The sequence below is a fragment of the Scyliorhinus torazame genome, chromosome 2, assembly GCF_047496885.1.
Source record: "Scyliorhinus torazame isolate Kashiwa2021f chromosome 2, sScyTor2.1, whole genome shotgun sequence".
In the NCBI taxonomy this organism is placed as follows: Eukaryota; Metazoa; Chordata; class Chondrichthyes; order Carcharhiniformes; family Scyliorhinidae; genus Scyliorhinus; species Scyliorhinus torazame.
This window is the reverse complement of record NC_092708.1, coordinates 249,784,654-249,810,658: the sequence shown is the minus strand read 5'-3', so window position 1 is coordinate 249,810,658 and position 26,005 is coordinate 249,784,654. Positions and strand designations below refer to the sequence as shown.

At 49.6% G+C, this 26,005-nt stretch overlaps 1 protein-coding gene across 2 annotated transcripts in view; it reads right to left on the bottom strand.

Annotated features, from left to right (window-relative positions):
- The window catches only part of LOC140397116 (regulator of G-protein signaling 6-like), a 941,371-nt gene that overhangs the window by 6,319 nt on the left and 909,047 nt on the right, over positions 1 to 26,005 (bottom strand). For both annotated transcript variants that reach the window (XM_072486131.1, XM_072486132.1), the window contains exon 17: positions 24,015 to 24,068. In XM_072486131.1, the coding sequence (XP_072342232.1) occupies positions 24,015 to 24,068 (54 nt within the window). The remainder of the gene's footprint in view (positions 1 to 24,014; positions 24,069 to 26,005) is intronic.

Below are 26,005 nucleotides of genomic sequence, written 5' to 3'. Positions count from 1 at the left end.
ATGAACATATAATCATGAAAGTGTCGCTCGCTTTTTCTCCATGGATAGATTTAAAAACAGAAACTCAGACCTTACTGTGCAATGAATACGTCCAGTGTCATAAGGGCCAGCTTTCACACTGGTGGGCACGATCATGGAACACCGGGGCCTGGAAGTTCAGCAGTCTCAATTTTTATTCAACTAATTCGCCAGCAGTGCATGGGTCAGAAGGTAGTGGGTATCTCGGGAATTATCTTCCAGTCAGATAGTGAGCCAGTTGTGTGACAACCGCCTGGAATGTGTGGTGGTGGTGGGGGGTACGGGGGTGGGGTGTTGGTTTGTGTGATCTCAAAAAAGGGTTACCGTGGGGTGGGGAATTGATTTTGTTGGGGGTGGGGGCATCCAAACAGGCTCAATTGAGTGGGCAGCAGATCCTGGGGTCCCAGTGGGTGCCAAATGGCAGCTTTGCAACAGGAAATCAGGGACCTGTGGCAGGGTTGGGGAATCGGTGGCCTGAGGGGAGTCGGGGGCTTAGGAGGGAGGTTTGGAGATCTGGTAGTGGTGGGGATGGGCTGGGGACTTAATTTGCAAGTGGGGGATGGGGGGTTAATCAGAGGCCTGGAGGTGGGGGAAAGGAGGTGGATCCCATGGTTGGGAGGAGATCGGAGGTTTGGGAGCTGGAGAAGGGAATGGGAGGTCTTGGGGAGGAGGGATGGTTAGTAAGGGAGAACCTCATCGTGAAGTCTTTTCAGGAAGGTTTTTTTTTATTCGTTCATGGGACTTGGGCATCGCTGGCTATACCGCATTTATTTCCCATCCTTAATTCCCTTGAGGGGGCAGTTAAGAGTCAATCACATTGCTGTGGGTCTGGAGTCACATGGCGGCCAAACTAGGTAAGGACAGCAGATTTCCTTCCCTAAAGGACATGCGTGAACCAGATGGGTTTTTACGACAATCGACAATGGTTTCATGGGCCCAGAGCATTACTCAGGATCTCTGGTTTACTAGTCCAGTGGCAATATCACTCTGTCACCACCTCCCCATAAGGTACTCTACCAGGAGTGAGGCACAAAGGCACTTACCTCCACTGAGTCCTCTCCTCGATGAAGGGGCCGGGTTCCCCGATGCCTGGGAAAACCAGCCGACTAGAGTTAAAGATGAAAAATTAAATGACAATAAAGCTCTCAACCTTATTATCATATTTAAATTTCCAAACCACCTCCTAGGGTACGCGACACATCTACATTCTGGCCTCATTCAAAGTGGGAAGTGGTCAGATGAGGGTCACGAAGAGGATCAGATTTTTACTCCTTACCCGAAACAAAATGTTGGGGTGAATTCTCCGCCCACGGGTTTCCTGGAGGCATGGGGTGGCAACAATGGGAAATCTAATTGGCTGGCAGTGGGTACGGAGAATCCCACTGCCACCGACGGCGTGCCGCCGAGGAACAAGCAACTGGGGAGGCGGAGAATTCAACTTTTTTGGCAAAAATTTACTCCAACAGCTCGACACCCATTTTCTGGGTACGACACGGGTGCCTTAGCCTCAAATAAACACCCACTCATTATGAGTTGCAAGTGAACTGCCTCTTGTATTGATGTGCAGAGATCTCACAAATGCATATTGTAGCCACCTGGGTTGGCCACTTCCCGACTTAAAATGGAGATCCGCAAAGAATGCAGGGAAATTCAGTCAAACCAGGAAAAACTAGCAGGTGCAAAGTTTCCTGTGTATTAGAACTTGCAGAAACCCAGACAGCACTGAAACTAACAGCCATCTGCATATTAATGAACGATCCCCGGGAACAATTGAAACATTTAAGATGAATAAGGCCAAGACAGACTCCTCGGCGCCAGCAGGAGCAAAGACAAAGGAAGGCCAACGGACACTTAGGGACCGCCCAGTGATCAGGGAACGGCTCCAGTATTGGAGAAATCGATCCAAGTGATCGGAATGTAGTCCAATCACTTGGAACCAGGTACGGGGTCCGCTCCGAACGGGGTGAAGACCCTGGGGAATATAAAGTAAAGTCCCCAAGTTCAATTTGTCCTTCTTGGCAGGGTCACTCAGCAGCTCGAAACAACCCTTGACAGTGACCTGCCTAGCTGCCGCATCAACCAAGTAAGTCTCCAGTCAACGCACGCTACAAGATAGGCGCTCCTAGCTACCAGTCTATACCAGCTTTGAATCCTGCAGACTCAGAATCGAATGAAAGGCCATTTGTTTCCCTGACTTGGTGGGCCAGTTCTGAAGCTAAGTATAGGCCTTTTAGTGTTAGAGATAGTCAAGTAAGTAGAATTTTATGCATGAGTAGTGATTGACTGTGTATAATAATGTGTTTTGATTTGAACCTTACTAATTGGTGTGTTGAGTTATTGATCAGCACTTGAACTTGAACCTCGTGGCGGTATCATAAAGATACCTGGCGACTCCAGAGCAAAGGTTATAGAAACAAACAAATTAAGTAAAGACACAACGGGCAACAAATTAAGAGCTAACCAAAGTTAGCAACATTTACTGGCGACTCTGGTGGGACCCGACTTAGAGGTGGCCTAACCACTCGGGGGGAACCCAAAATTTGAATTGAGAATCCAATTGGGAACAGAAAAACCACAAGTGTTCAAGCAGTTCTGATCAATCCTCATAATTCGGAAGCGTGTTAATGCATGCGTAACTAACAGGGCTATAAGGTAAAACTGATAGATTTTAGTTGTGAAAACTGTCGGGAGTTTGTATTCCGGAAAATAGCGCACGCCATACCCGTGTTTACAGCATCGCCTTTGTACCCCTGATTCCAAATTTTAAAAGAGCATTCAGATAAGAAAAATGTCGATGAAAGCAATGGAACGCCTCATGAACCCCCAGGAATTTGAGGTTGCAGCGACCAGCAAAAGAGTAGGACAGTGTCCCGGTTGGGAAGAAGAGATCAGAAAATATCTCAAAGGGAAACGATGGCCCCTTTGGAATGAATTCTGTGATAATGAGGAAACAGGACCCGGGAGTAGAGGACATACTTGGTGGGAGAACCTGTCACAAATCCATAAGAAGAGCTTGGGAAAAGCTCGCAAGGCGATGGCAATCATGTCCTGTCTGGCACAATTGCGAGGCACGGAGGTGGTCATTCGGACGCTCCGCAAAGTGATAGAAGAGAGACATCGAATGAGCAAGGTCGATGTTAGTGAGATCGAGAGAGAGAATATAGATTTGAGAAGGAAGTTGGCAGCAAAGGACGGAGAAGTGGATGATGCCAAGGGGGCACACCAGTCTTGTCTAGCGCATCAGAGCAGCTTCCAAACCCAATACGCTAAGGCCTATCAGGACATGCAACGTGCAGTACTGGTAAGTGAAGAGACAGAGAAACAGGTAGAGGCATTGCAAAGGCAGTGCAGCGATCTAAAAACAGCGTTAAGAGCACTCCATGCTGCCACCACGGAGCACAGACAAAGCTCAGTGGATCATGCGATATGCAGGAAGCAGATTGCGGAACTGCAGTCTTTGCTTTCAGTGCAAAATGGGTTTCAGAGCACCTTTGGATCCCAATTAGATGAAGAAGACGGCCCTGATTGGCAAGAACTAAACAAAACTGCGCATAGATATGTACAGGGAACATGTGCGCAAGGAAAGCCCCAAAGGAGAAAAGCACCCCAAACCCCCACAGAGCAGATAGATCAGGCACCCATGAATCCAGTAACCACCCACTGCACAGTCACATCGGAAGGAGATGCGGAATTCCTTTACACCACCCCCTTCACTGTGACCCAATTACGGGACGCGTGCGAAAAGATCACACCGTTCCTCCCCACCTCAGACCCCCACCACTTCTTTGCTGGAGTAAAGTAGCAGGCGACCATGTACGGCCTGGATGAACGTGAGCAAGTGAAGCTCACAGTTTTAAGCTTAGACCCTTCGGTTGTAGCAGCCCTTCCCGACCCACAGAATGTAGGAGGAGGCACCCTTGGAGAGATGCACACGGCGACCCTAGATGTGATTGGCTATAACAGAGGTGACCCAGTAGAAGGCCTGAATAAGTGCAGGCAGAAGAAGACAGAACACCCCACAGCGTTTGCTGGACGCCTGTGGATCCATTTTACAGCCATTTTCGGAAACTTAGAACGCGCCCATTTGTCCCCAGACAACATGGCCAAATGGACCCTCACCCGTATCTCCCATGCCACAGAGGCAGGACAAAAAGCTTGTACCAATTATGACCCCTCGGAAGAAAGGCACAACGAAAAGTGGGTTTTAAAAAGGTTTCCCCGCACCTGGGAGCAATCTGTCCAAAACAAACCCGCGATTAGGAAACCCGAAGAACAGCAGGCAGAGGCAGATATCCAAGCAGTGAAAGCTCACCAGAACCCCGCATGGGTGAACGAAGGCAGTAACAGCCCCCCACAGAAACCACAGGAGTGTTACAACTGTGGACAATTAGGTCACTTTGCACGAGAGTGCAATACCCCACGAAAGCCACAGAGAGCCCAGGAGGCAGGCACTCTGAATGGAAACAGGACAAAGCCCATACATAACGTAGGCACCCGTTCAGACCAGACAGACATGAACGGAACTGACTGACGGTGTTCGGGCTCCCCCACTTGGGTCTGCGACACCCTTTGCGATAGTTCCGGCCGACCAGTCGTTGCAGCGAAAATACGGGGACAGCCCATTGAATTTCTCTGGGACACAGGAGGGTCCCGCACCACAATTAATTCCTCCACCATGTTTCAGAAAGACGCGTGGCCCACTACAGCCACTATCACCCTCAGCGGCTTCACAGGCCACTCACAACAGGGACACATCACAGCCCCTGTACCCATTCAAATTGGCAACATCACAACAAAACACCCCATAGTTTTGGTCGATCTGGACCACACAGCAGAACACATTTTGGGCATTGATTTCATGAACTCCCACAACCTTTCATTTGACCCAGTAAATCAATGTGTCTGGAAAATGACAAAGTCAGCAAGAGCCCCCGCAACACTCACAGTAGGTGAGTATGCTAATGGGATTAGCGCAGTCGGCGATTTTTGGTTTGAGCTGGCCACGATTAGCGCAGACAAACAGGTTAGGGCAGTTCTTCAGAAGAACAGGACCGTATTTGCAAGTCATAAACATGACTGCGGCAGGATGGTTGGTTCGCTTCAAATAACAGGACCTGATCCTAGACCCCAGAAGCAATATGGATTTCCCCAAGAGGCAGAGGGAGAAATCTCAAAGGTTATCGATAGCTTATTAGAGCAGGGCGTACTTAGATCAGTAGCCTCTACTAATAATGCCCCGATTTGATCAGTGAGAAAGCCCGATGGATCATGGCGGCTGACCATCGATTACCGGGAACTCAACAAAGTCACCCCCGCAGCAGCCCCCATGGTAGCCACAAGTCCCGAGACCATGCTCAAGCAGGGACTCAACTCACGATATTTTACGGTTTTGGACATCTGTAACGGATTCTGGTCCATTCCATTGGCAAAAGCGTGCCTGTACAAATTTGCCTTCACTTTTAAAGGTCAGCAGTACACGTGGACATGCCTGCCACAAGGATTCCACAACTCCCCCTCCATTTTCCACCGACAGCTGGCCAATGGTTTATCAAAATTTTCTCACCCCGAATATCTGGTCCAGTATGTAGACGACCTATTAATGCAGACAGACACCAAGGCAGAGCACATCGTGCTTCTGCCCGAACTCCTGGAACTCCTACAGTAAATTGGATGTAAAGTGAACCCCAAGAAAGCCCAAATTTTGGAAAACAAAGTGGTGTATTTGGGAACGATTATCACGCATGGTAAACGCGAGATCGAGCATAAAAGAATTGACTTGATTGTCAAATTACCGCTTCCTCAGAATGTTTCAGCCCTCCGGTCGTTTTTAGGACTGGTTGGCTACTGCCGAAACCATATTGACGGTTTTGCCACCAAAGCAGCACCCCTCTCGGAACTCCTAAAGAAAGGAGCCCCTTGGGAATCACTTCCGTGGCACACGGATGCCGTAGATATTTTAAAGCGCGCACTCATTGCAGCCCCTGCACTACAGGTTCCAGACCCGCTTTCCCCCTATGCCATAGAGGTAGCCAGCACAGATCGAACCCTTTCGGCCGTGCTCCTCCAGGAACGGCACGAACAGTTAAGACCCGTGGCTTATGCCTCCAGAGTTTTAGATCCTGTGGAGCAGGGATCTGCGGCCTGTAAAGGCACCTGCTCGCAGTTTTCTGGGCAGTTCAATACTTCTCATACATTACCAGAATGAACCCCATCACAATCCTCACGAAACACCCCTCCACCCAACTTTTACGAGACGGACGACTCAAGGACGGCACAGTAAGCCAGATTACAGCAGCCAGATGGACCCTTCTTTTGCAGGGACAGGACATCACTGCTAAAAGGACCAAGACCCACACTTTCCTAGCCGACAACCTTCAGTATCCAGGCACCCCCCACGAATGTGAAATCATCTCACCGCACCACACACAGGTCTCTTTATCGTGAAGACACCGCCCAAAAAGATAGGTAGTTCACCCCAGAGCCCCCAGTACACAGACAAGTGCACACCTTTGAGAATATATGTGGATGGTTCTTGCACTGTATTAAACGGGAAGCGCATTACAGGATGCGGCATCTATGTTGAGGACGCGCAGGGACGCGCCCTAGAAAAAATCTCCTTAAAACTGCCAGGACACTTAGGCGCGCAGGCGGCAGAACTAGCAGCCATTGCGTACATTATAGATCACCCAGATTCCTTCCCCAGCCCAGCAGACATATACTCGGACAGCCTCAGTGTCTGCAACAGCCTCACAGAATTCCTACCCCTGTGGAAAACAAGAGGATTTGTTTCCGCGGACGGAAAACCCCTCCCTTCAGCCCCATTGCTCCGGCACATTTTGGACAAAGCACAGGACAGGATATTTGGTGTCATTAAAGTTCGACGTCACCACCTTTCCTCCCCACCTGGAAATGTAAAAGCCGACGCACTGGCTAAAGCAGGTTCCAGACATGGACATTTTTGGAACCCCCCCCGAATGCGCTCCAGTGAATACAGTTCAGGTCTCACAGACTAATATTGAGGATTTAGTGCAGGCCCAGAAGCAAGATAGTAATCTCAGGGAGATTTTAAAAGGAAACTTTCCAGCCTCATACGATAGGTTTAAAAATGCACTGACCACACATGATGGTCTGATCCTAAAAGACACCCTTTATGTGGTTCCCGATCAGGACAGGAATCAGCTTATTTGTTTGTTCCATGATAGTCATGGGCATCAGGGAATTGACCCCACTACAGCCCTCCTCAGGCAGCTCTGTTGGTGGCCGAATTTAAAGGAAGACGTCATGCACTATGTTGAAAATTGCCTTATCTGTGCCCAAAACAATCCGGACAGATATGCGAAGAAAGCTCAGCTTAGCCACACCCGCCCCGTTAATGGTCCCTGGACTAACCTCCAGATTGATTTTATAGGACCATTGCCCTCTAGCAGGAATGGTCACAAGTATGTGTTAGTTGTGATAGACACGTTTACAAAATGAGTAGTAGCATTCCCATCTGGGACAAACACGGTAAAGACTACAGCGAAGATTTTAACCCACCACATCTTTACGCGATGGGGATTCCCCCGCAGTATTGAATCCGACCAAGGTTCCCATTTTACGGGACGTGTCATGAAGAACGACCTCACGATATTTTTACCCAAAAAGTCCACATCGCATACCACCCTCAGTCAAGTGGTATCGTGGAGCGAATGAATCGGACCCTAAAAGCAACCCTCAGGAAAATGGTCCAACAAAACAGCACCACTTGGGATTCAGTCCTCCCTTTTGCACTAATGTTTTTGCTTAACACTGTTTCGACATCCACAGGATACACCCCACACACTCTCATGACCGGACGCCCCATGAAAGGCACAGAATTTTTATTAGGACTTGACCAGCCCCGAAGTGACGGCCCTCACACACGAGAACGCAGTAAAACAACAAGTCGAAAATGTAAAAATGGCTCAGCTAGCAGCCGCAGTAAAATTAGGTACAAGGAAGAAACAGAGCAAGGCCTGTTTCGACAAGACAGTGCACGCGACTGAGTTTGATGTAGGACAGCAGGTCATGCTCTCCATCTACAACCCCAGCATGTTCCGGTCACCTAAGTATTCGGGTCCGTACTCCGTTGCGGACAAAGTAAGCCCCTCCGTTTACAAGATTAAGTACCCCAACGGGAAGACCGCGTGGTTCCATATTAACCAGCTCAAGGCATATGGCTCGCAGTCTAACCACACACACCATGCTCGACGCAGCAGACCATGCCCCGCCCACAGCCCACGTATCTCTACCCTCCCCTAACACATCCGCCCCATCAACGGACTCGACCTCGACTCCACCCCCGAACCCTAGACTCCGCCCCGGCACGCCCACAGACAGCAGCAGCGACAGCGACTGTGACACAGGCAACAGCCACAGCACGCCTCCCTACTATCCCCATGCAACAGGACCCACACCCAGCGAATCTGAACACGATTTGAGTGATCCCTTCCTGATCACATTCCTTGACAAACCTCACCAAAGACCACCGCTCTACGATGACGACCCCGACTCCATCCCCACGGAATTAGATACAACTTTTTGGCACCGTGACAATTCGTACAGGCTCGTCCGAAACGACGAGATGGACCCTAAGTCACACCATGCAGCTTTAGCAACCCTCATCCATTCAAGAGTATGGCATCTGGGAGAAGATGATGACATTGAGTCTGACTCCCAAAACGAGAACCTCTTTGCGACCCTGTTCGCAACTGATAACTGAGGTGTCCAGATGATGTTTTAAAGGAACCGCTTGGGAGAAACGGTGTCCTTTCTGTTGGAACCTGCAGCATGTTTGTTGAATGTTTGTTTGTTAATGTTATCATTAAGTTTTGTTTGTAAACTCGGAAGTTTCACGGCCCCACGTCACCACTCCGTTGACGCCCGGCTGTTAATGGAACAGGTCTGTTGTCCCAGACAACAGTTCAGAGGAACTAGTCTGTCGACTGAAAATGGTTAAAGGTACAAGTTTGTCCCAGACAATAGTTCAGAGGAACTAGCCTGTCGGCAGACAACAATCATAACTACTCTCCTGATTCAAAGGTAATCACGAGAGGCAGCCCCCACGACGACCACATTCTTACCCGTCTTGCCGGTTGCTCAGGCAGTGGAGAAACGGCATTGGTCTCCGCCCTGCCTGAGGACCCCCCTCTGGTCAACTACGCTCGGGTAGAGCACATACGGCATTGATCACCGTCCTACCCGGGGATTCCATCCAAATCTTACCCGCCGCGGCCCACACGCACCTCATTTTGGCTCGATTACGTTCAAAATTCTTTTGTTTGGTTTCAGCAACCCTTAGGGTTGCTTCCCTATGCTATTTACATCCTCAAACACTTGGATGGTAAATCACACAGGCTGCAAGATGGCTCACAGTACGGTAGTATTTCCTTAGATGTCTAGTCCAAATATTCGGGTAAAATAAAAATGAGGGAGTCACGCATGGTGACCAACTATAAAGGGAAATTGGCACTAAAAGACAGACATGCTAACGTACAAAGATATTAAACAAGGTAGTAACAGAAACTATGCTTGATCCACAGAATTCCTGAAGGTCCAGGAAGAGAGACGAGACGGAAAGGAAGAGAAGAGAAGAAAGAAGAGAACAATGAAGACGTCATACGTGTTTATCGTTATTGTAATTTGTATTCGGTTCGCGCGACCGCGAACCCCCTGACCCCAAACCCCCCGGCCGTCAATGATTCACTTCCCCATAGCACCCAGAGCCCAGTGACAAGTAACAACGCACCATCATGGTGTGATAGGTTTATAACGTGGTAGTCCCTTTCATACGTAACTGAATCCCTTTTAGGATTGGCGATATTCTGCAGCATCGTGCAGACTGTCTGCATGAGAAAATGGCGAAGGAGAGCCTACCACTCTCGCACCCCGGTATACAGGACAAGATCCCCTATTTTTGGTTTTCACCAGGCCCCCGAACCCCTTGATCTACAATAAAGGACATTCGTTTGGCGTCATTTTGTGAATAAAGACAACTGAGAGATTGTACAACTCTGTGCTTGACCGCCAAGTCAGAGGGAAATGTGAATGCTGCTATTATTTTTGTATTGTTAGGAAGTTAGTATGATTGGATGTTTAAGTGAGTGTAGTTTATGGAAGATAGTTAGAAGTTCCGTTTTTTAATGTTGTAATGCATGTCCCTGTTGTGACATAGCGCCACTTAAAACTGTCAGTTAAAGATTTCTTACATAACTATGGTCAGTGTAGAGGCCATGGAAGAGTGCTCGCTGGGCCAGGAAGTGAAGACGACGCAGTTATGTGACCCTTCACGTTAGGAATCACAAGGAGGGTGTGTAGCCACCTGGGTTGGCCACTTCCCGACTTAAAATGGAGATCCGCAAAGAATGCAAGGAAATTCAGTCAAGCCAGGAAAAACAAGCAGGTGCAAAGTTTCCTGTGTATTAGAACTTGCAGGAACCCAGACAGCACTGAAACCAACAGCCATCTGCATATTAATGAGCGATCCCCGGGAACAATTGAAACACTTAAGGTGAATAAGGCCAAGCCAGACTCCTCGGCACCAGCAGGAGCCAAGACAAAGGAAGGCCGACGGACACTTAGGGACCGCCCAGCGATCAGGGAACAGCTCCAGTATTGGAGAAATCGATCCAAGTGATCAGAACGTAGTCCAATCACTCGGAACCAGATACAGGGTCAGCTCCGAACGGGGTGAAGACCCTGGGGACTATAAAGTAGAGTCCCCAAGTTCAATTCGTCCTTCTTGGCAGCGTCACTCAGCAGCTCGAAACAATCCTTGACAGTGACCTGCCTAGCTGCCGCATCAACCAAGTAAGTCTCCAGTCAACGCTCGCTAAGAGATAGGCGCTCCTAGCTACCAGTCTATACCAGCTTTGAAGCCTGCAGACTCAGAATCGAACGAAAGGCCATTTGTTCCCCTGACCTGGTCGGCCAGTTCCGAAGCTAAGTATAGGCCTTTTAGTGTTAGAGATAGTCTAGTAAGTAGAGTTTATGCATGAGTAGTGATTGACTGTGTATAATAAATGTGTTTTGATTTGAATCTTACTAATTGGTGTATTGAGTTATTGATCAGTACTTGAACTTGAACCTCGTGGCAGTATCATAAAGATACCTGGCGACTCTAGAGCAAAGGTTATAGAAACAGAGAAAATTAAGTAAAGACACAACGGGCAACAAAGTAAGAGCCAACCAAAGTTAGCAACAATATGCAAACAAAGAGCCTAACATCAGTTTGAGGCCCACTGCAAGATTGGGTACCCTGAAAGCAGCTAGCGTCAGGCATTCAGGGAAACCAGGGTTTCATGCAACTTAACCAGTGGAGGCCAGTACTAAAATAGTAAACAGGCAAAATATTTTCTTCACTTGTGGAAGCAGGGGGGCTTTGTCTGGCTTCACCGTAATCCTGCGGTCCATGAATTTCTTTCTCAACCATCTTCCTAATTAATTCCTTCCCCATACCTAGTCATGTTCCCAGCCTCCATTCTCGTCCCAGTGCATCACTTCATGAGAACAGAGGGAAGGTAGAATTGAACTAGATTTTGAGAGGGCGGGAGTCGAGAAGGCTGCAGAGTGCCCAATTGAGGGAGGGAGTGCTGTGTTTCGAGCTTGCGATGAACTTGCTTGAAACAATGGCACAATGAGCATTGCAGACCGAGGACAGAAAGATCAGAGTGGGAGCAAGGTGAAGATCTGAATTGACAAACGACAGGAAGACCGGGGTCATGCTTGTGGGCTGAACGGAGGTGTTGCAAAATGTGGTCATGCTGTCTGCGATTTGTCTCCCTCATGTAGAGGAGAGAATCACAACATGAGTAGCGAGTAAAGTATGCTAAATTGAATTAAGTACAAGAAATTGCTGTTTCACATGGAAGAAGCCCTGCTAAAGGCTTCCACTGAAGTTCACTGCAAGCTCAAGGAACAGTATCCCATCTTCAGACTTGGCACTTTACAGTCTTCTGGACTCAACACTGGGTTCGACAAGTTTAGATCAGAACCTGCCCGCCATTTTCTTTCGCGTTTTCTTGCTGACTCATTTTTTCTTTATTCCTTCACTTTGCATTCGTACATTCAGCCATTCACACCTTACATGTGTTGTTTCTTTATTTTAGCTATTTGCCACTCCCTTCAGCTTTTGTATTCTCATTCAATTTCCCCTGCTTTCCACCCTATCACGGACCTTCCCTTTTGTCCTCCCTCCCATCTCCCCTCTTTTACTTGCTCTTCCCTACCTTTTCTCAGTTCTAACGAAAGGTCACAGACTGAAACGATAACTCTGTGTCTCTCCACCAATGTTGCCTGGCTTGCTGAGTGTTTGCAGCACTCGTTGGTTGCATTACATGCACATACACCTCCAGCATGAGCTGCTGGTCAACAGAAGAGTGGGCACTTTGGGCCATTTTCTCCCCCTGAGCCTATGGGTATTGAAGCCAAGCCTGGCTGAGAACAACAACCTTAGCAAAACCCCATTCATTTTCACTGGGAAATGAACTGGAGCTACATGGAATCTCTACAGTGCAGAAGGAGGGTATTTGGCCCATCGAGTCTGCACCGACCCTCTGAAAGAGCAGCCTACCTGGACTCAATTTCCCACCCTACCCCCATAACCCCACCTAACCTTTGAGCACTAAGGGGAAATTTAGCATGGCCAATCTACTTAACCTGCACATCATTGGACTGTGGGAGGAATCTGGAGGACCCGGAGGAAACCCTCGCAGACACAGGGAGAATGTGGTAACTCCAGACAGTCACCCAAGGCCGGAATTGAACCCAGGTGCCTGGTGCTGTGAGGTAGCTGTGCTAACCACAGTGCCGCCGTGCCATCCTTTTTAAAAAGTCCACCAGTTGCCATGGTGGGATTTGAACCTGTACCCCTTGAGCATTAGACCAACACATCACTTGTGCAATAAAAAAAATCTCAGCTTTGAATGAGTTTCCAGCTCATTAATCCAAGTTAATCTGATTGATCCTCATGCTAGTTCAGTCCAATTTCGAGTTTGGTTTTGAGTTTGAATCAGGAGTGAATTTTGTTACAATCAGGCCCCCATATAGCTACACTGCCTGCCATTTAGAATACCCACCCACAGTGAGCGATAACTCCACCATTCTTCCAGTCCTGCCAAAGTCAGTGGTTATTTGTGTTGTTCGCTGGCTGAGCCGCCGGGGAACCCTCCGCGGGGCATCGCCTTCAGGGCACCCAGAAGATCTTGCCGGCAGGATGGGCTGGGAAAATCCTGGCCAATATTTTTAGTTGAATAGGACTCTTCCTCTGTTCTGAAGAAGAGTCAAGTAGCACTAACTCTGCCTCTCTCTCCACAGGCGCTGTCAGATCTGCTGAGTATTTCCAGCGTTTTCTGTTTTTATTTCAGCATTCTCAATACTTTGCTTTTCTCAATATTAAGATTTCTCAATACCTGCTGAGTTTCAATCTCGACACAGAGGCCCAGATTTTCACCAAGTGGAGACGCTGTCCATTAAGGGCTGGTTTAGCTCAGTGGGCTAGACAGCTGGTTTGTGATGCAGAATAAGGCCAGCAGCGCGGGTTCAATTCCCGTACCAACTTACCCGAACAGGCGCCGGAATGTGGCGACTAGGGGCTTTTCATAGTCACTCCATACTTGTGACAATAAAAGGTCATTATTATTATGGTTAAAATCCTGGGAATTTGGGCAGCACGGTAGCACATGTGGCTAGCACTGTGGCTTCACAGGGCCAGGGTCCCAGGTTCGATTCCCTGCTGGGTCGCTGTCTGTGTGAAGTCTGCACGTTCTCCTCGTGTCTGCGTGGGTTTCCTCCGGGTGCTCCGGTTTCCTCCCACAGTCCAAAGACGTGCAGGTTAGGTGGATTGGCCATGCTAAATTGCCCCTAGCGTCCAAAAAGGTTAGGAGGGGTTATTGGTTTATGGGGACAGTGTGGGAGTGAGGGCCTAAGTGGGTCGGTGCAAACTAGATGGGCTGAATGGCCTCCTTCTGCACTGTATGTTCTATGTTCTGTGAATGGCTGAATTTCCTGGAGAGGTAATGTAACCCTTTGGACAGGGTCCCAGGAGAGGGACCTTCGGCGAGCTAAGGCACCCTTTGGGATTGTTAGAAATAAATGTGATTATGCGCCCTGGATGCAGTGTTTCCATTTTCACAGGAGTGAGCTGGAGTGGGACCTGGGTTCACACATGTGTAATTGAGGAGGCAGCAGCCTATTTAAATCAACAGTTGCCCCCCCCCTTCTGATTTTTGGGCCCTAGCATCGTGAATCCTGGAGTGTGCAATGCAGACCAAGTAAGAGGTCTAAACTTAGTAGATTCTTTGGATCGCAGTCATTTGAGCACAGAACTCATGGTTACCTTGTCATGGTCAATTAGGAATGGACAAACAAGGCCCGTTTATACCGAAAAACTCACATACCATGAGTAAATTTAAAAAAGACTACAAACACATCTCATTTTGTCCACACCTGATGTTCCTTGGATGTTTGTTTAAAGTCTTTTCACATTTCCAATAGGCTGGGTTGGATTCTTAAACAGAACTTGATTTGAGAGACTGGGATTGAAATTCTCCATCAGCGGGATTCTCTCTTCTGCTGGTAGCGCACCCACGCTCACTGGTTTCCTGGTGGCGTGAGGTGGCCACAGTTTGAAATCCCATTTTCAGGTGGCCAGACGGATAATCCAGCGGACTCTGAGGACGCGCTGCCGAGGAACATACAGCTGGTGGACCGGAGAATTCCACAGTGGTTCATTGGGTAGGCAGGATATCCCTTTGGATAGGACATCATTGGGAGTGCTAAAACACGCATTTGAATTGTTAGAATTAAACATGCTTATGCACATTTTACGCACATACTCAATGAAACTGTCCAGCTGTCAAGAAACTGTCAATGAACTGTCAAGTTATCAAGGAACTGTTCAGCATTCAACAAATGTCAAAGCTGTTAACGATGTCCAGAAAGTGTCAAAGACATCAAAGCTGTCCAACAAGTGACCAAGGATACCAGGCATGGCATGAGGGCTTGGGGAAAAGGGTGGTGTGTGGGTTGGCATTAACTTGCACTAATTTGGCAGAATGGGTATGAGGGGCCATGGGGATGGGTACAGGCATATTTTAGCATATGCGGGCATGAATGAGGTACAGGGAGTTTGTGTGTGTGTATGGGTAGGTGTAAGCTGGAAAGGTATTTTTTGTGTTTTTTGTGCTTAAATACGCTGACGGACAGGGCAGGAGTTGCACCTACCTTGCCGGCGTACCCAGCAGTCTCCGCATTCGTTCAGGGTCGCCGGCCCGACTCCTATTTTACCCCGGCACTACCTCCGGATAATGTCTGAGCTGTCGGCATACATTTTCAAAGGTCGGAATTGTTGAGCTGGGAAATCCCCCGTCTCTGTGCACCCAAGCCGGGTACAAAAATCTGGATTAGAGAAAGCACGCTCTTCCCACATATCCAAATCCGGAAAACATAGGTATAGTTTGGGAGGGTCAAGGCTTAGACCAAAGTGGACTAGGATACTACTGCAATTCAACTGATGTTGAACAGCATTGCAGCAGGAAGCTATCTCTCCACTTATTGGAACCATCCAACTCTTTTCAGCATTAGCTTGCAAAGTTACTGGAGCAAAGTGGGAAGAATGTCAGTTCCCAGGTACTAGGAAGAATAAAAAAGAAGCTTCTTATCTAAATGGTGAGGGATTGCTGAGATGCAGGGGGAGCTAGGTGTCCTAGTGCATGAATCACAAAAGGCTAGCATACAGGCACTGCAAGGAATTAGGAAAGTTTAAAACAATAGACTTTTATTACAGCATTTGTTTATCCATTAAACACAAACCAACACAAGAGTAAGAACAAACATAAACTTCATAACAAATAAATAACTACCCCAAAACCCCAATCTCCAATGCCGTTCACCTGCCTTCCCCATTTTAACCCACACCCCGGCTCCAAAGGCAGAGTCCCTGCACTTCAACAAAATCCATCTCCGGGCTACCAGGGAGGTAAAGGCCAAAACGTCGGCCTCTCTCGCCCCATGGACCACCGGGTCTTCCAACACACAAAAAAATCGCTACTTCTGGACTCGGGGCCACCTGCACCCACATCACCTCAGAGATTACGGGCGGGATTCTCCGACCCCCCGCTGGGTCGGCGAATCACATAGGGCGGCGTGAATCCCGTCCCCGCCGGCTGCCGAATTCTCCGGCGCCGGGGTTTTGGCGGGGGCGGGAATCACGCCTCGCTGGTCGGTGGCCGCTAGCAGCGGCCCCCCAGGCGATTCTCCGGCCCGCGATGGGCCGAGTGGCCGCCCGTTTTCGGCAGGTCCCGCCGGCGTATGTTACGACAGGTACTTACCGGCGGGACCTGGCTCCACGGACGGCCTCTGGGGTCCTCAGTGGGGCGCGGGGGGATCTGGCCCCGGTGGTGCACCATGGTGGCCTGGCCCGCGATCGGGGCCCACCAATCCGCGGGCGGGCCTATGCCGTGGGTACACTCTATTCCTCCGCGCCGGCTTGTGTAATGGTCCGCGATGGCCGGCGCGGAGAAGAACCCGCCCTGCGCTTGCGCTGGGATGACGCCAGCACACGCTGGTGCTCCCGTGCATGCGCCAACTCGCGGCGGCCGGTGGAGGCCCTTCGCCGCCGGTTGGTGTGGCGCCATGCCCCTTCCTCGCCGGCCGGCGCAAATCATTCTGGCACCTTTGGGGCGGCCCGACGCCGGAGTGGTTCACGCCACTCCTTCGCATCGGAGTTGCCCGCCCCGCCGGTTTCCGAAGAATCCCGCCCTACATCTGCGAACCCCTGCCAGAATCCCTTCAGTTTCAGGCATGCCCAAAACGTGTGAAAATCGTTCACGGGCCTCCCCACACATTGCCCACACCTGTCCTCCACCCCATCACAGATATTACTCATCCTGCCCACCGTCATGTGTGCCCTGTGAACACCTTAAACTGAATAAGGCGAAGCCTTGCACACATCAAAGCTGCATTCATTCTCCTCAGAGCCTCCTCCCACAACCCAGTCTCTGTTTCCCGCCCCCCAGTTCTTCCTATCATTTTCATTTGACTTTCCCTATTGGGGCTCCCTCCCAGCCCTTGAGCTCCTTGTAAATCTCGGACATCTTACCCTCACCTACTCCTGCTTTCCATATCACCTTGTCTTGCCGCCCTAGGGGTGGCAACTCGGGAAAGAACGGCACCTGCTTCCTCACATAATCCTGAACCTGTAAGTACCGGAAGCCATTCCCACTGGGCAGCTCATACTCCTCCTCCAGTTCCTCTAAACTCAAAAAGCTGCCCCCTGCCACAAACAGGTCCTTGAACCGCTTGGTCCCTGCCTGTCTTCATCCCTGAAACCCCGCAGCTAACCCCTCCGGTGCAAATCTATGATTAACACAAATCGGTGCCCTCACTGAGGCACCTTCCACCTCAAATGCTGCCGCCACTGTCCCCACGCCCTCAGGGCCGCCACCACCACCGGGCTCATGGAGTACTTGGCCGGCGAGAATGGCAGAGACACTGTTAACAGTGCCCCTGAACTCGTGCCCGTGCAAGAGGCTGCCTCCATCCCTTCCCACGGTGACCCATCCCCCACTACCCACTTCCTAAACATATAATAGTCCATTATATTTAGGAGGGCCAGCCCACCAGCCCGCCACCCCCCCCCCCCCCCCCTGTTCCAATAGCACCTTGTTTATCTATGGGGATTTCCTTGCCCACGCAAACACCGAGATCAAAGCATTAACCTTCCTGAAAAATGATTTTAGGATGAAAATCGGAAGGTTCTGAAAAACAAATTAGAGTCTCGGGAGTACCGTCATCTTCACTGTCTGCACCCGCCTCGATAGTGGGAGAACAGCCCACCTCTTGAAATTCCCCCTCATCTGTCCTACGACAGACGGCCAATTCAATTTATGTAGTTGTTCCCATCCCCGTGCCAACTGGACGCCCAAATATCTAAAACTCGCCCCCACCACCCTGAACGGCAGTCGCCCAACCTCCTCTCCTACCCCCTGGCCTCAATCGGGACAACCTCACTCTTCCCCATGTTTAACTTATATTCGGAAAACCTACCAAACTCCTCTAGAATATTCATAATTCCCCCCATGCCTCCCAAGATATAAAGCAACAGGTTGTCTGCATATAGCGAGACCCCATGCTCCACTGCCTCCCACTGCACTATCCTTCTCCAACTTCTTGACGCTCGAAGCACTATTGCCAGTGGCTTTATTGCCAAGGCAAAGAGCAATGGGGAGAGTGGGCACCCCTGCCTTGTCCCACAGTGTAGTCCGAAATACCCCGAGCTCACCCGATTTGTCTGCACGCTCGCTACCAGGGCTCTATATAACAAACGGACCCAGTCCACAAACCCATGCCTGAACCCGAACCGTCCCAGCACTTTCCACAAATACTCCCACTCCACCTAATCGAATGCCTTCTCTGCATCCATTGCAACCGCCACCTCCATGTTCTGTCTCTTCGGGGAAACCATTAGCACATTCAGTAATCTCCTAACATTCGCCGGCAGATGCTTCCCCTTTACAAACCCTGTCTGGTCTTTCCCTATCACCCCCGGCACACAGTCCTCAATCCGCGATGCCAAGATCTTTGCCAGTATTTTGGTGCCCATGTTTAACAACGATATTGGGCGAAAGGACCCACATGGGTCTTTATTCTTCTTGAATATTAAGGATATGGATACCTGGACTAATGTAGGGGGGAGCTGCCCCTTTTCCCTCGCCTCGTTATATGCCCTTACCAGCATGGGCCCCAGAGCCCCAGAAAACATCTTATAAAATTCGACAGGGAACCCTTCTGAGCCCAGGGCCTTCCTTGCCTGCATTGCCTCCATCACCTCCAGCAGTCCAATGGGGGCCCCCAGCCGCTCCACCAGGTCCTCCTCCACCTTGGGGAACTCCAATCCATCTAGTAATCGTCGCATTCCCTCCACCCCCTCAGCCGGGGGCTCCGATTCGTAGAGCCTCTTACAAAACTCCCCAAAAACCACATTCACCCCCACCGGATCCAGCAGGACCCTTCCCCTCCCTTCGTACACCCTTCCAATCTCCCTCGCTGTCTCCTGCTTCCTAAGTTGGTGAGCCAACATCCTGCTCGCCTTCTCCCTGCACTCATACACTGCCTGTCTGGCCCTCCGCAACTGCCCCACTGCCTTCCCCGTGCACACCAACCCACACTCCATCTGGAGCTCCTGCCTCTCCTTCAACAATCTCGCCTCCGGGGCCACTGAGTACGTCGTATCCACCCGCAGAATCGCATCCCCCAGCCTTGCCCTCTCTGCTCATTCCACCTTGTCCCCGTGCGCCTGGATCGATATAAACTCCCCGTTGACCACTGCCCTAAGCACCACCCATAGCATGGCGGCCGAAACCTCACCCGTATCGTTCAGTTCAACATACCCCTGATGGTGGCCCTCACCCGCTCACACACCTCCACGTCCGCTAACAACCCCCCATCAAACCTCCACTGCGGGCGCTGCACCTCCCCCCCCCCCCCCCCCCCCCCCACCCCCGGTCGACTTATAAGTCCACCCAGTGCGGTGCTTGGTCAGAGACCACAATCGCCGAATACCCCGAGTCGACAACCCCCGCCAGCAGCGTCTTATCCACCACAAAGTAATCAATCCGCGAGTACACCCTGTGCACATGGGAGAAAATTCCTTCACCCTCGGTCTCCCAAACCTCCACGGGTCTAACTACCCCCCATGCGCTCCATGAACCCCTTCAGTTCCATCGCCACCGCCGACACCCTCCTCGAACCCGGGCTCGACCGATCCGACCCTGGATCAATGACTGTGTTAAAGTCCCCCCCCCCCCATAATCAACCAATGCGAGCCCAGGTTCGGTATCTTCTCCAGCCTCTTCAACTCAACATCGCCCCAGTTTGGGGCTTGGACATTCACCAAGACCACTGGCTTCCCCTCCAGCTTCCCATTCACCATCACGAACCTACCGTCCAAATCTGCCACTATATTCCCCACCTCAAACGCCACCCGCTTATTTATCAGCACCGCCACCTCCCACGTCTTTATATCTAATCCTGAATGAAAGACTTGCCCTACCCACCCTTTCCTTCGCACAGTCTGCTCCACAACCTTCAAGTGCGTTTCTCGCTGAAAGGCCACGTTCGCTTTCGAGCTCCTCAGATGCGCAAACAGGTGCGAATGTTTGACTGGCCCATTCAGCCGTCTCACGTTCCATGTGACCAGCCTGGTTGGGGGGGAACCCCGCTCCCCTCCCCTGCTGATCAACCATACCCCTTCTTGGACCAGTCCCCGGCCCGTGTCACGCGACCTTCCTGGCCCGCCCTCGGATGTCACTGCCACCACCTCCCTTCTTGCTACTCCACAACAGCCACACCCTTGTCATCAGCCCCTTCCCCCCCCCCTCCGTTAAACAACACAACACTCCCATCCCCCTCTGTTATACTAACTACCTGCTCACACCACACTGTGCTCCTGTTAACTAGCCCACCCAGCTAGCCTGGCAGCTCCCTCCCATGGTGCCAAACCTCTTACCCCCCACTGATTCCCCTCCCCGGTGGAGCCGCATCACCATCACCCTTGGCGGCTCGTTTGCCTGCAGCTTCCTCATCAGCGCCCTATTTGCCGGTCGACCTCCTGGGACCGGTCGAAGGCCCCTCCCCATCAGCATCTCCAACATCTTCTTGGGAACATATGAGCCGGCGTCCGCTCCCTCAAAGCCCTCTGGCATCCCAACAATTCTTAAATCTTGTCTCCGGGAGAGGTTCTTCAGATCGTCCACTTTCCCCTTCAGCCGCTTCTGGGTCTCCCACATCATCTCGATCTCGGCCGCCAACAAGGTAAGCTGCTCCTCGTGCTCCCCCACCGCCTCCTCCACTTTCTGGATCACCTGGCTTTGGGTCTCGAGTCTCAGCTCTACGTGGTCGATCCCCACTTTTAGCGGGTCCACCACCTTCGCCAGGCCCTCATGAGCCTCCCTTCTCTGCTGGCTGAACTTCTCAATCAAGAAGTCCACCAGCTGCTCTGTTGACCATTGGGTTGGTAGGGCTGTCCCTTTACCCTCCGCCATCTTCACCTGTGGCGCACAAAAAATTTCTTGCTCTAACATCTCCTTCCTTCTTGACCCACTTCTGGTCCGTGAATTTATACACCAACAACACTAGTGGAGGTTAACTTTCCTCCACCAACATCAACTTTTTCCACAAAACATCAACAGGGAAAAGGACTGAAGAAAATCACCTCGAGCAGGAGCTGCCAAATGTGCAACTGTCCATGGCCATCCTTGTCATTAGGAAAGTTAATAGAATGTAATTGGTTATTGTGAGGGGAATTGATTACAGAAGTAAGGAGGTTATACTTCAGTTGTACAAGGTGTTGGTGAGACCACATCTAGAGTATTGTGCACAGTATTGGTCTCCATATTTAATAAAGATACAAATATGTTAGCTGTTCAGAGAATGTTTACTGGACTAATACCAGGAATGGGTGGGTTTTCTTATGAGGAAAGGTTGGACAGGTTGTGTTTGTATCCAATATTGTGAAGAGTAAGAGGCAACTTGATCAAAACCTTGAAGATACTGAGAGGTACTCAGAGGGTGGGTGTGGAGAAGATGTTTCCTTTTGTGGAAGAATCTAGAACTAGGGTCATTCAAAGAAAATAAGTGATGGCTCATTTAGGACAGAGATGAGGAGATTTGTTTTTCTCAGGAGGGCATGAATCATCAAAAGGCAGTGAAAGGAGAATCTTTGAACATTTTTATGGCAGAATTAGAGAGATTCTGATTAACAATGGGGTGAAAGGTCACCATGGGTAGGCAGGAATGTGGGGTTGAGGTTACAATCAGATCAGCCATGATCTTCTTGAATGGTGGGGCAGGCTTGAGAGGCCGAGTGGCCTACTCCCGCTCCTAATTCATATGTTTGTATTTCTATCTCTACAGGTCTATTAGTTAGGGAGCTCAATCACCAGCACTGTGGACCTGTTAGTTTAAAGCAAGTTATCCTGGAGCCAGACTGACTGTAAAGAGGCTCCACTTCCATGTTACCTGCGAAAGAGGACATTATATAATTTAGAACAATTCGAAAATGGCATCCACATAAATGTGTTTATGTCATTGTTTTTAAAAAATTGTTCTTTAATTTCCTTTCTTTGGCAGAGGGAATATAATGTGGTGAAGCGTGAATCCACTTTGGCAGGAAAAATAAAAAAGCAGAATATTTTTTGAATTGGGAGAAACTAGGAAATGTTTGAACCTGAGCCTCCCTGGGTGTCCTTGTACTTGAATCAGAGAAACCTGACGGGTGTGATTTTTCAGTTTGCTGCAGACGCAAATCCCGTTATGGCTATTTAATCGTATCATGGTCAGGGTCGCCCTGAAGCTTGTGGGGAGTGGTCTATGGACGTAGGGGTGGGAGGGAGATCATTAATCTTGCAGACCGGGGCACCCTTTAAAGATGACGCCATGATCTCTGTGTAGACATGCTTGCCGGCTCTCTTAGACTCACCTAACCAGAGTGATGGCGCAAAGCGTCTGACAGAGTGGCAGAAGATCTGGTCAGAAAATCGGGCTGTGTCCCTGGAGAGAAACACACTGATTTTCAATCTTAACCTGACGTTTTGCCATTTCTATTGGACAATTCCGCCCAACATGCCCGTACAGCAACATGTACGTACTACATGGTGGCACAGTGGTTAGCACTGCTGCCTCACAACTCCAGGGTCCCGGGTTCAATTCTGGCCTTGGGTGACTATCTGTGCGGAGTCTGCACTTTCTCCCCGTGTCTGCGTAGGTTTCCTCCGGGTGCTCCGGTTTCCTCCCACAGTCGAAAGATCTGCAGGCGAGGTGGATTGACCATGATTAATTGCCCCTTAGTTTCCAAAAGGTTAGACTGTGTTACTGTGGTTACAGGGATAGGGTGGAGGTGTGGGCTTAAGTAGGGTGCTCTTTCCAAGGGTTGGTGCAGACTCGATGGGCCAAATGGCCTCCTTCTGCACTGTAAACTTAAAAAAAACTCAGCAAGTTCGCCTTTATAGCAAAGGGATTGAAATACAAGAGTAAAAATGTCTAACTACAATTGTACAAGGCACTGGTGAGGCCACACCTGGAATGCTGTGTGTAGCTGTAATCTCCTTACCCAAGGAGGGACATGCATGCCTGAGAGGGAGTGCAACATGATTCACTGGACTGGTTTTGGGATGTCCTGTAACAAGAGATTGAGTGGACTGGCCTCTATTCCCTGGAGTTTAGAAGGATGAGAATTAAACTCATCAGAGTGAACGTGGAGAAATGTTTCCCCTGGTTGGGGGCATCTAGAACACAGGGCCATAGTCTCGGAAAAAGGGAGATGCCCACTTCGGACTAAGGAAACGAGGAGAAATTTCTCCACTCAAGGGTTTGTGAATCTTTGGTATCCTCTATCTCAGAAAGCTGTGGATGATCAGTTGTTTGGCACATTCACCTCAGAGGTTGATAGATGATTGGGACTGGGGAGGGTGGGGGTGGGGGGGTGGGGGGGGGATATGGGTGAAGTTGAATTGGAAGTTCAGCCATGATCACATGGAATAGCAGAGCAGGCTGGAAGGACCGAATAACCTACTTCAGTTCCTATTATTATATCTTCTCCGAAAAGTGCTAACACTTCTAAGAGTTCATGTTTACTAGCAATGGTCTCCCAAGTGGCTCTCCTTCACATGTGGGGTTGGGACGGAGAGTGCTGCTGCCAGGTTATTTCACAATGAGGCTATTTGCCGACACCTTGCAACGCAGAGCTTTGACTGCAATGACCTAATTCAGTGTACACAAGGCATGGGAATTACAGTTGTGCCTGGCCCAGTTCCACATCGAGTGGAATGTCTAGCATCGAAGCCATTAATCAAGCATCTGTCTTACAAAGAATACCATTTACATCTTGTTTACACGTCGTTAAGCTTCCCCAGCTCAGCGGATGTTTATCGGCCCATGGGTACCCACTTAGAGTCAACAGAGCCGTGAAACTGTTAACTTACCACACTGCGAGTGAATTTTTCCAGCGAGGTCCTGCGACCCTGCTCGTTTTCAGTCTTGAGGGAAGGTGGAGAAAACAAAGCAGAAAGAATCACAACAGGAAAACCAGAATAATGCATAGCAAACTGATGCAAAAGAGACCAGCAGGGGGGATGTTAAGCCTAAAATACAGTCAGCTCCAGAGGAGCAGTGACCCAAATTGATGGCTCAAATGAGGGGCTTACACTCGTTAAAGCCCTATTGGCCTGACAGAAATACCAAAGAGCAATAAAAAAGTGTCTACAATCAATCATAATCGTAGAAGAATTATAGAATCACTATAATGCAGAAGGAGGCAATTCGGCCCATTGAGTCTACACCGGCCCTTGAAAGAGCACCCTACTTAAGCCCACAGCTCCACCCGATCCCTGTAACCCCACGTAATCTTTTGGACACTAAGGGGCAATTTAGACTTGTCAGTCCACCTAACCTGCACAAGCTTCTCTCCCTGATCAATAGCCAGTCGTATGTGTGGACGTTGCGATCAGCTGTGATGTCTCCCACAGTTGAATAGTCTCACATCGCTGGCTCTCAATTCTCACCCATGAATAAATATCGATTGGATTTTGGGCTAGATGTCTGGTTCCCGGGAAAAGGATCCCCTCTCTAAGGGAGTGAAAGCACAGGCACAAAATAAGGGATTAAAGCAGTTTAGTAAAAATGACTGATCTTTATAATTCCTAATAGCCTTACTTGTAGGCTAAATTTAAATGCTTTTCGGTTATATTTTGCATTGCAGGCCCAAGAGTTCAGTGTTCAGCTCTTCTTACTAGATGGCAGTAAACTGCTTCTAGAGAGCAGGTAGACAGAGTCCTGTTACCTGAACACTCATTTTAATTTGCTTCATTTCTGGTCTCTCAGGCCATGCCCCTCCTATGGGGTTGTCTCCCCACTGAGGTCACATCAGAGCCTTGGTGGTGCAGATCAATCCAGCTCCTCTAGGATGATTCCTGAAAGCAAGCCAGCCCATTCCATAGTAGTTAAAAACGTGCCCTGTGAATGCCACAGATCAAGCCTGGGCCACGGAGGACTCAATCCACCAGATTCTACCTTGTACAAATGAATTTTTTATTTTCCTCTTGTTTCACGTCCCTCAGCCCTAACTCTTGCTAAGGTGCAGTTCCGCAGGCCCTCATGTTCTCACACAGACTTGTTTTTATCTAATTCTTCCATGGGATGTGGGTATCATTGGGAAAGCCAACATTTGCTGCCCATCCCTAATTGACCTTGAACTGAGTAGCTTGCTCGGCCATTTCAGAGGGCAGTTAAAAGTCAACTGCGTTGATGTGAATCTGTAGTCACAGGTAGACCAGACCAGGTAAGGACGGCAGATTTCCTTCCCAGAGGACATGTGTGAACCAGATGGGTTTTTAACAATAGTTTCATGGTCAACATTAATGATGGCTAGCTTTCTTTAAATTCCAGATTTTATCAACTGGAGTTCAATTCTACCAGTTGCCAGAGTGGGATTTGAACCCATATCCCCAGGGCATTAGCGTAAGCCTTTGGAATGTTTTTTTAAAGCATGAAACAGATAAAAACATTTATTCTTGGACAATGTATGTCAGCAGGCAATTTGATCATCAAGGGTACCACAGTGTTTGAGTGCTACGTAGCAAGATTTTCCAGCCATTCCCTCCGGCGGGATCCTCCAGTCCTGCCAATGGCGAACCCTGCCGTAGGTTCCCTGGCAGTGGAGGGTGGTAAACAACAGAAAACCAGAAGATCCCACCGCTGGCCAATGGCACGTTGCCTCCGCTGCTGCAATGCATGCTGGGGGTGCAGAAATCCCGCCCAGAAAATCCCGCCCACTGGCGCAGAAAATCCCGCCCATTAAATTTGGAGTAATTGGTTTTTCCTTTTTCCAAGGGAATCTTGGATAATTGTGACAGCCCAATAGCTGCTCCAGCTATGATGCCTCATTGAGGGATCAAATATGAGGCCTCTGATTTTA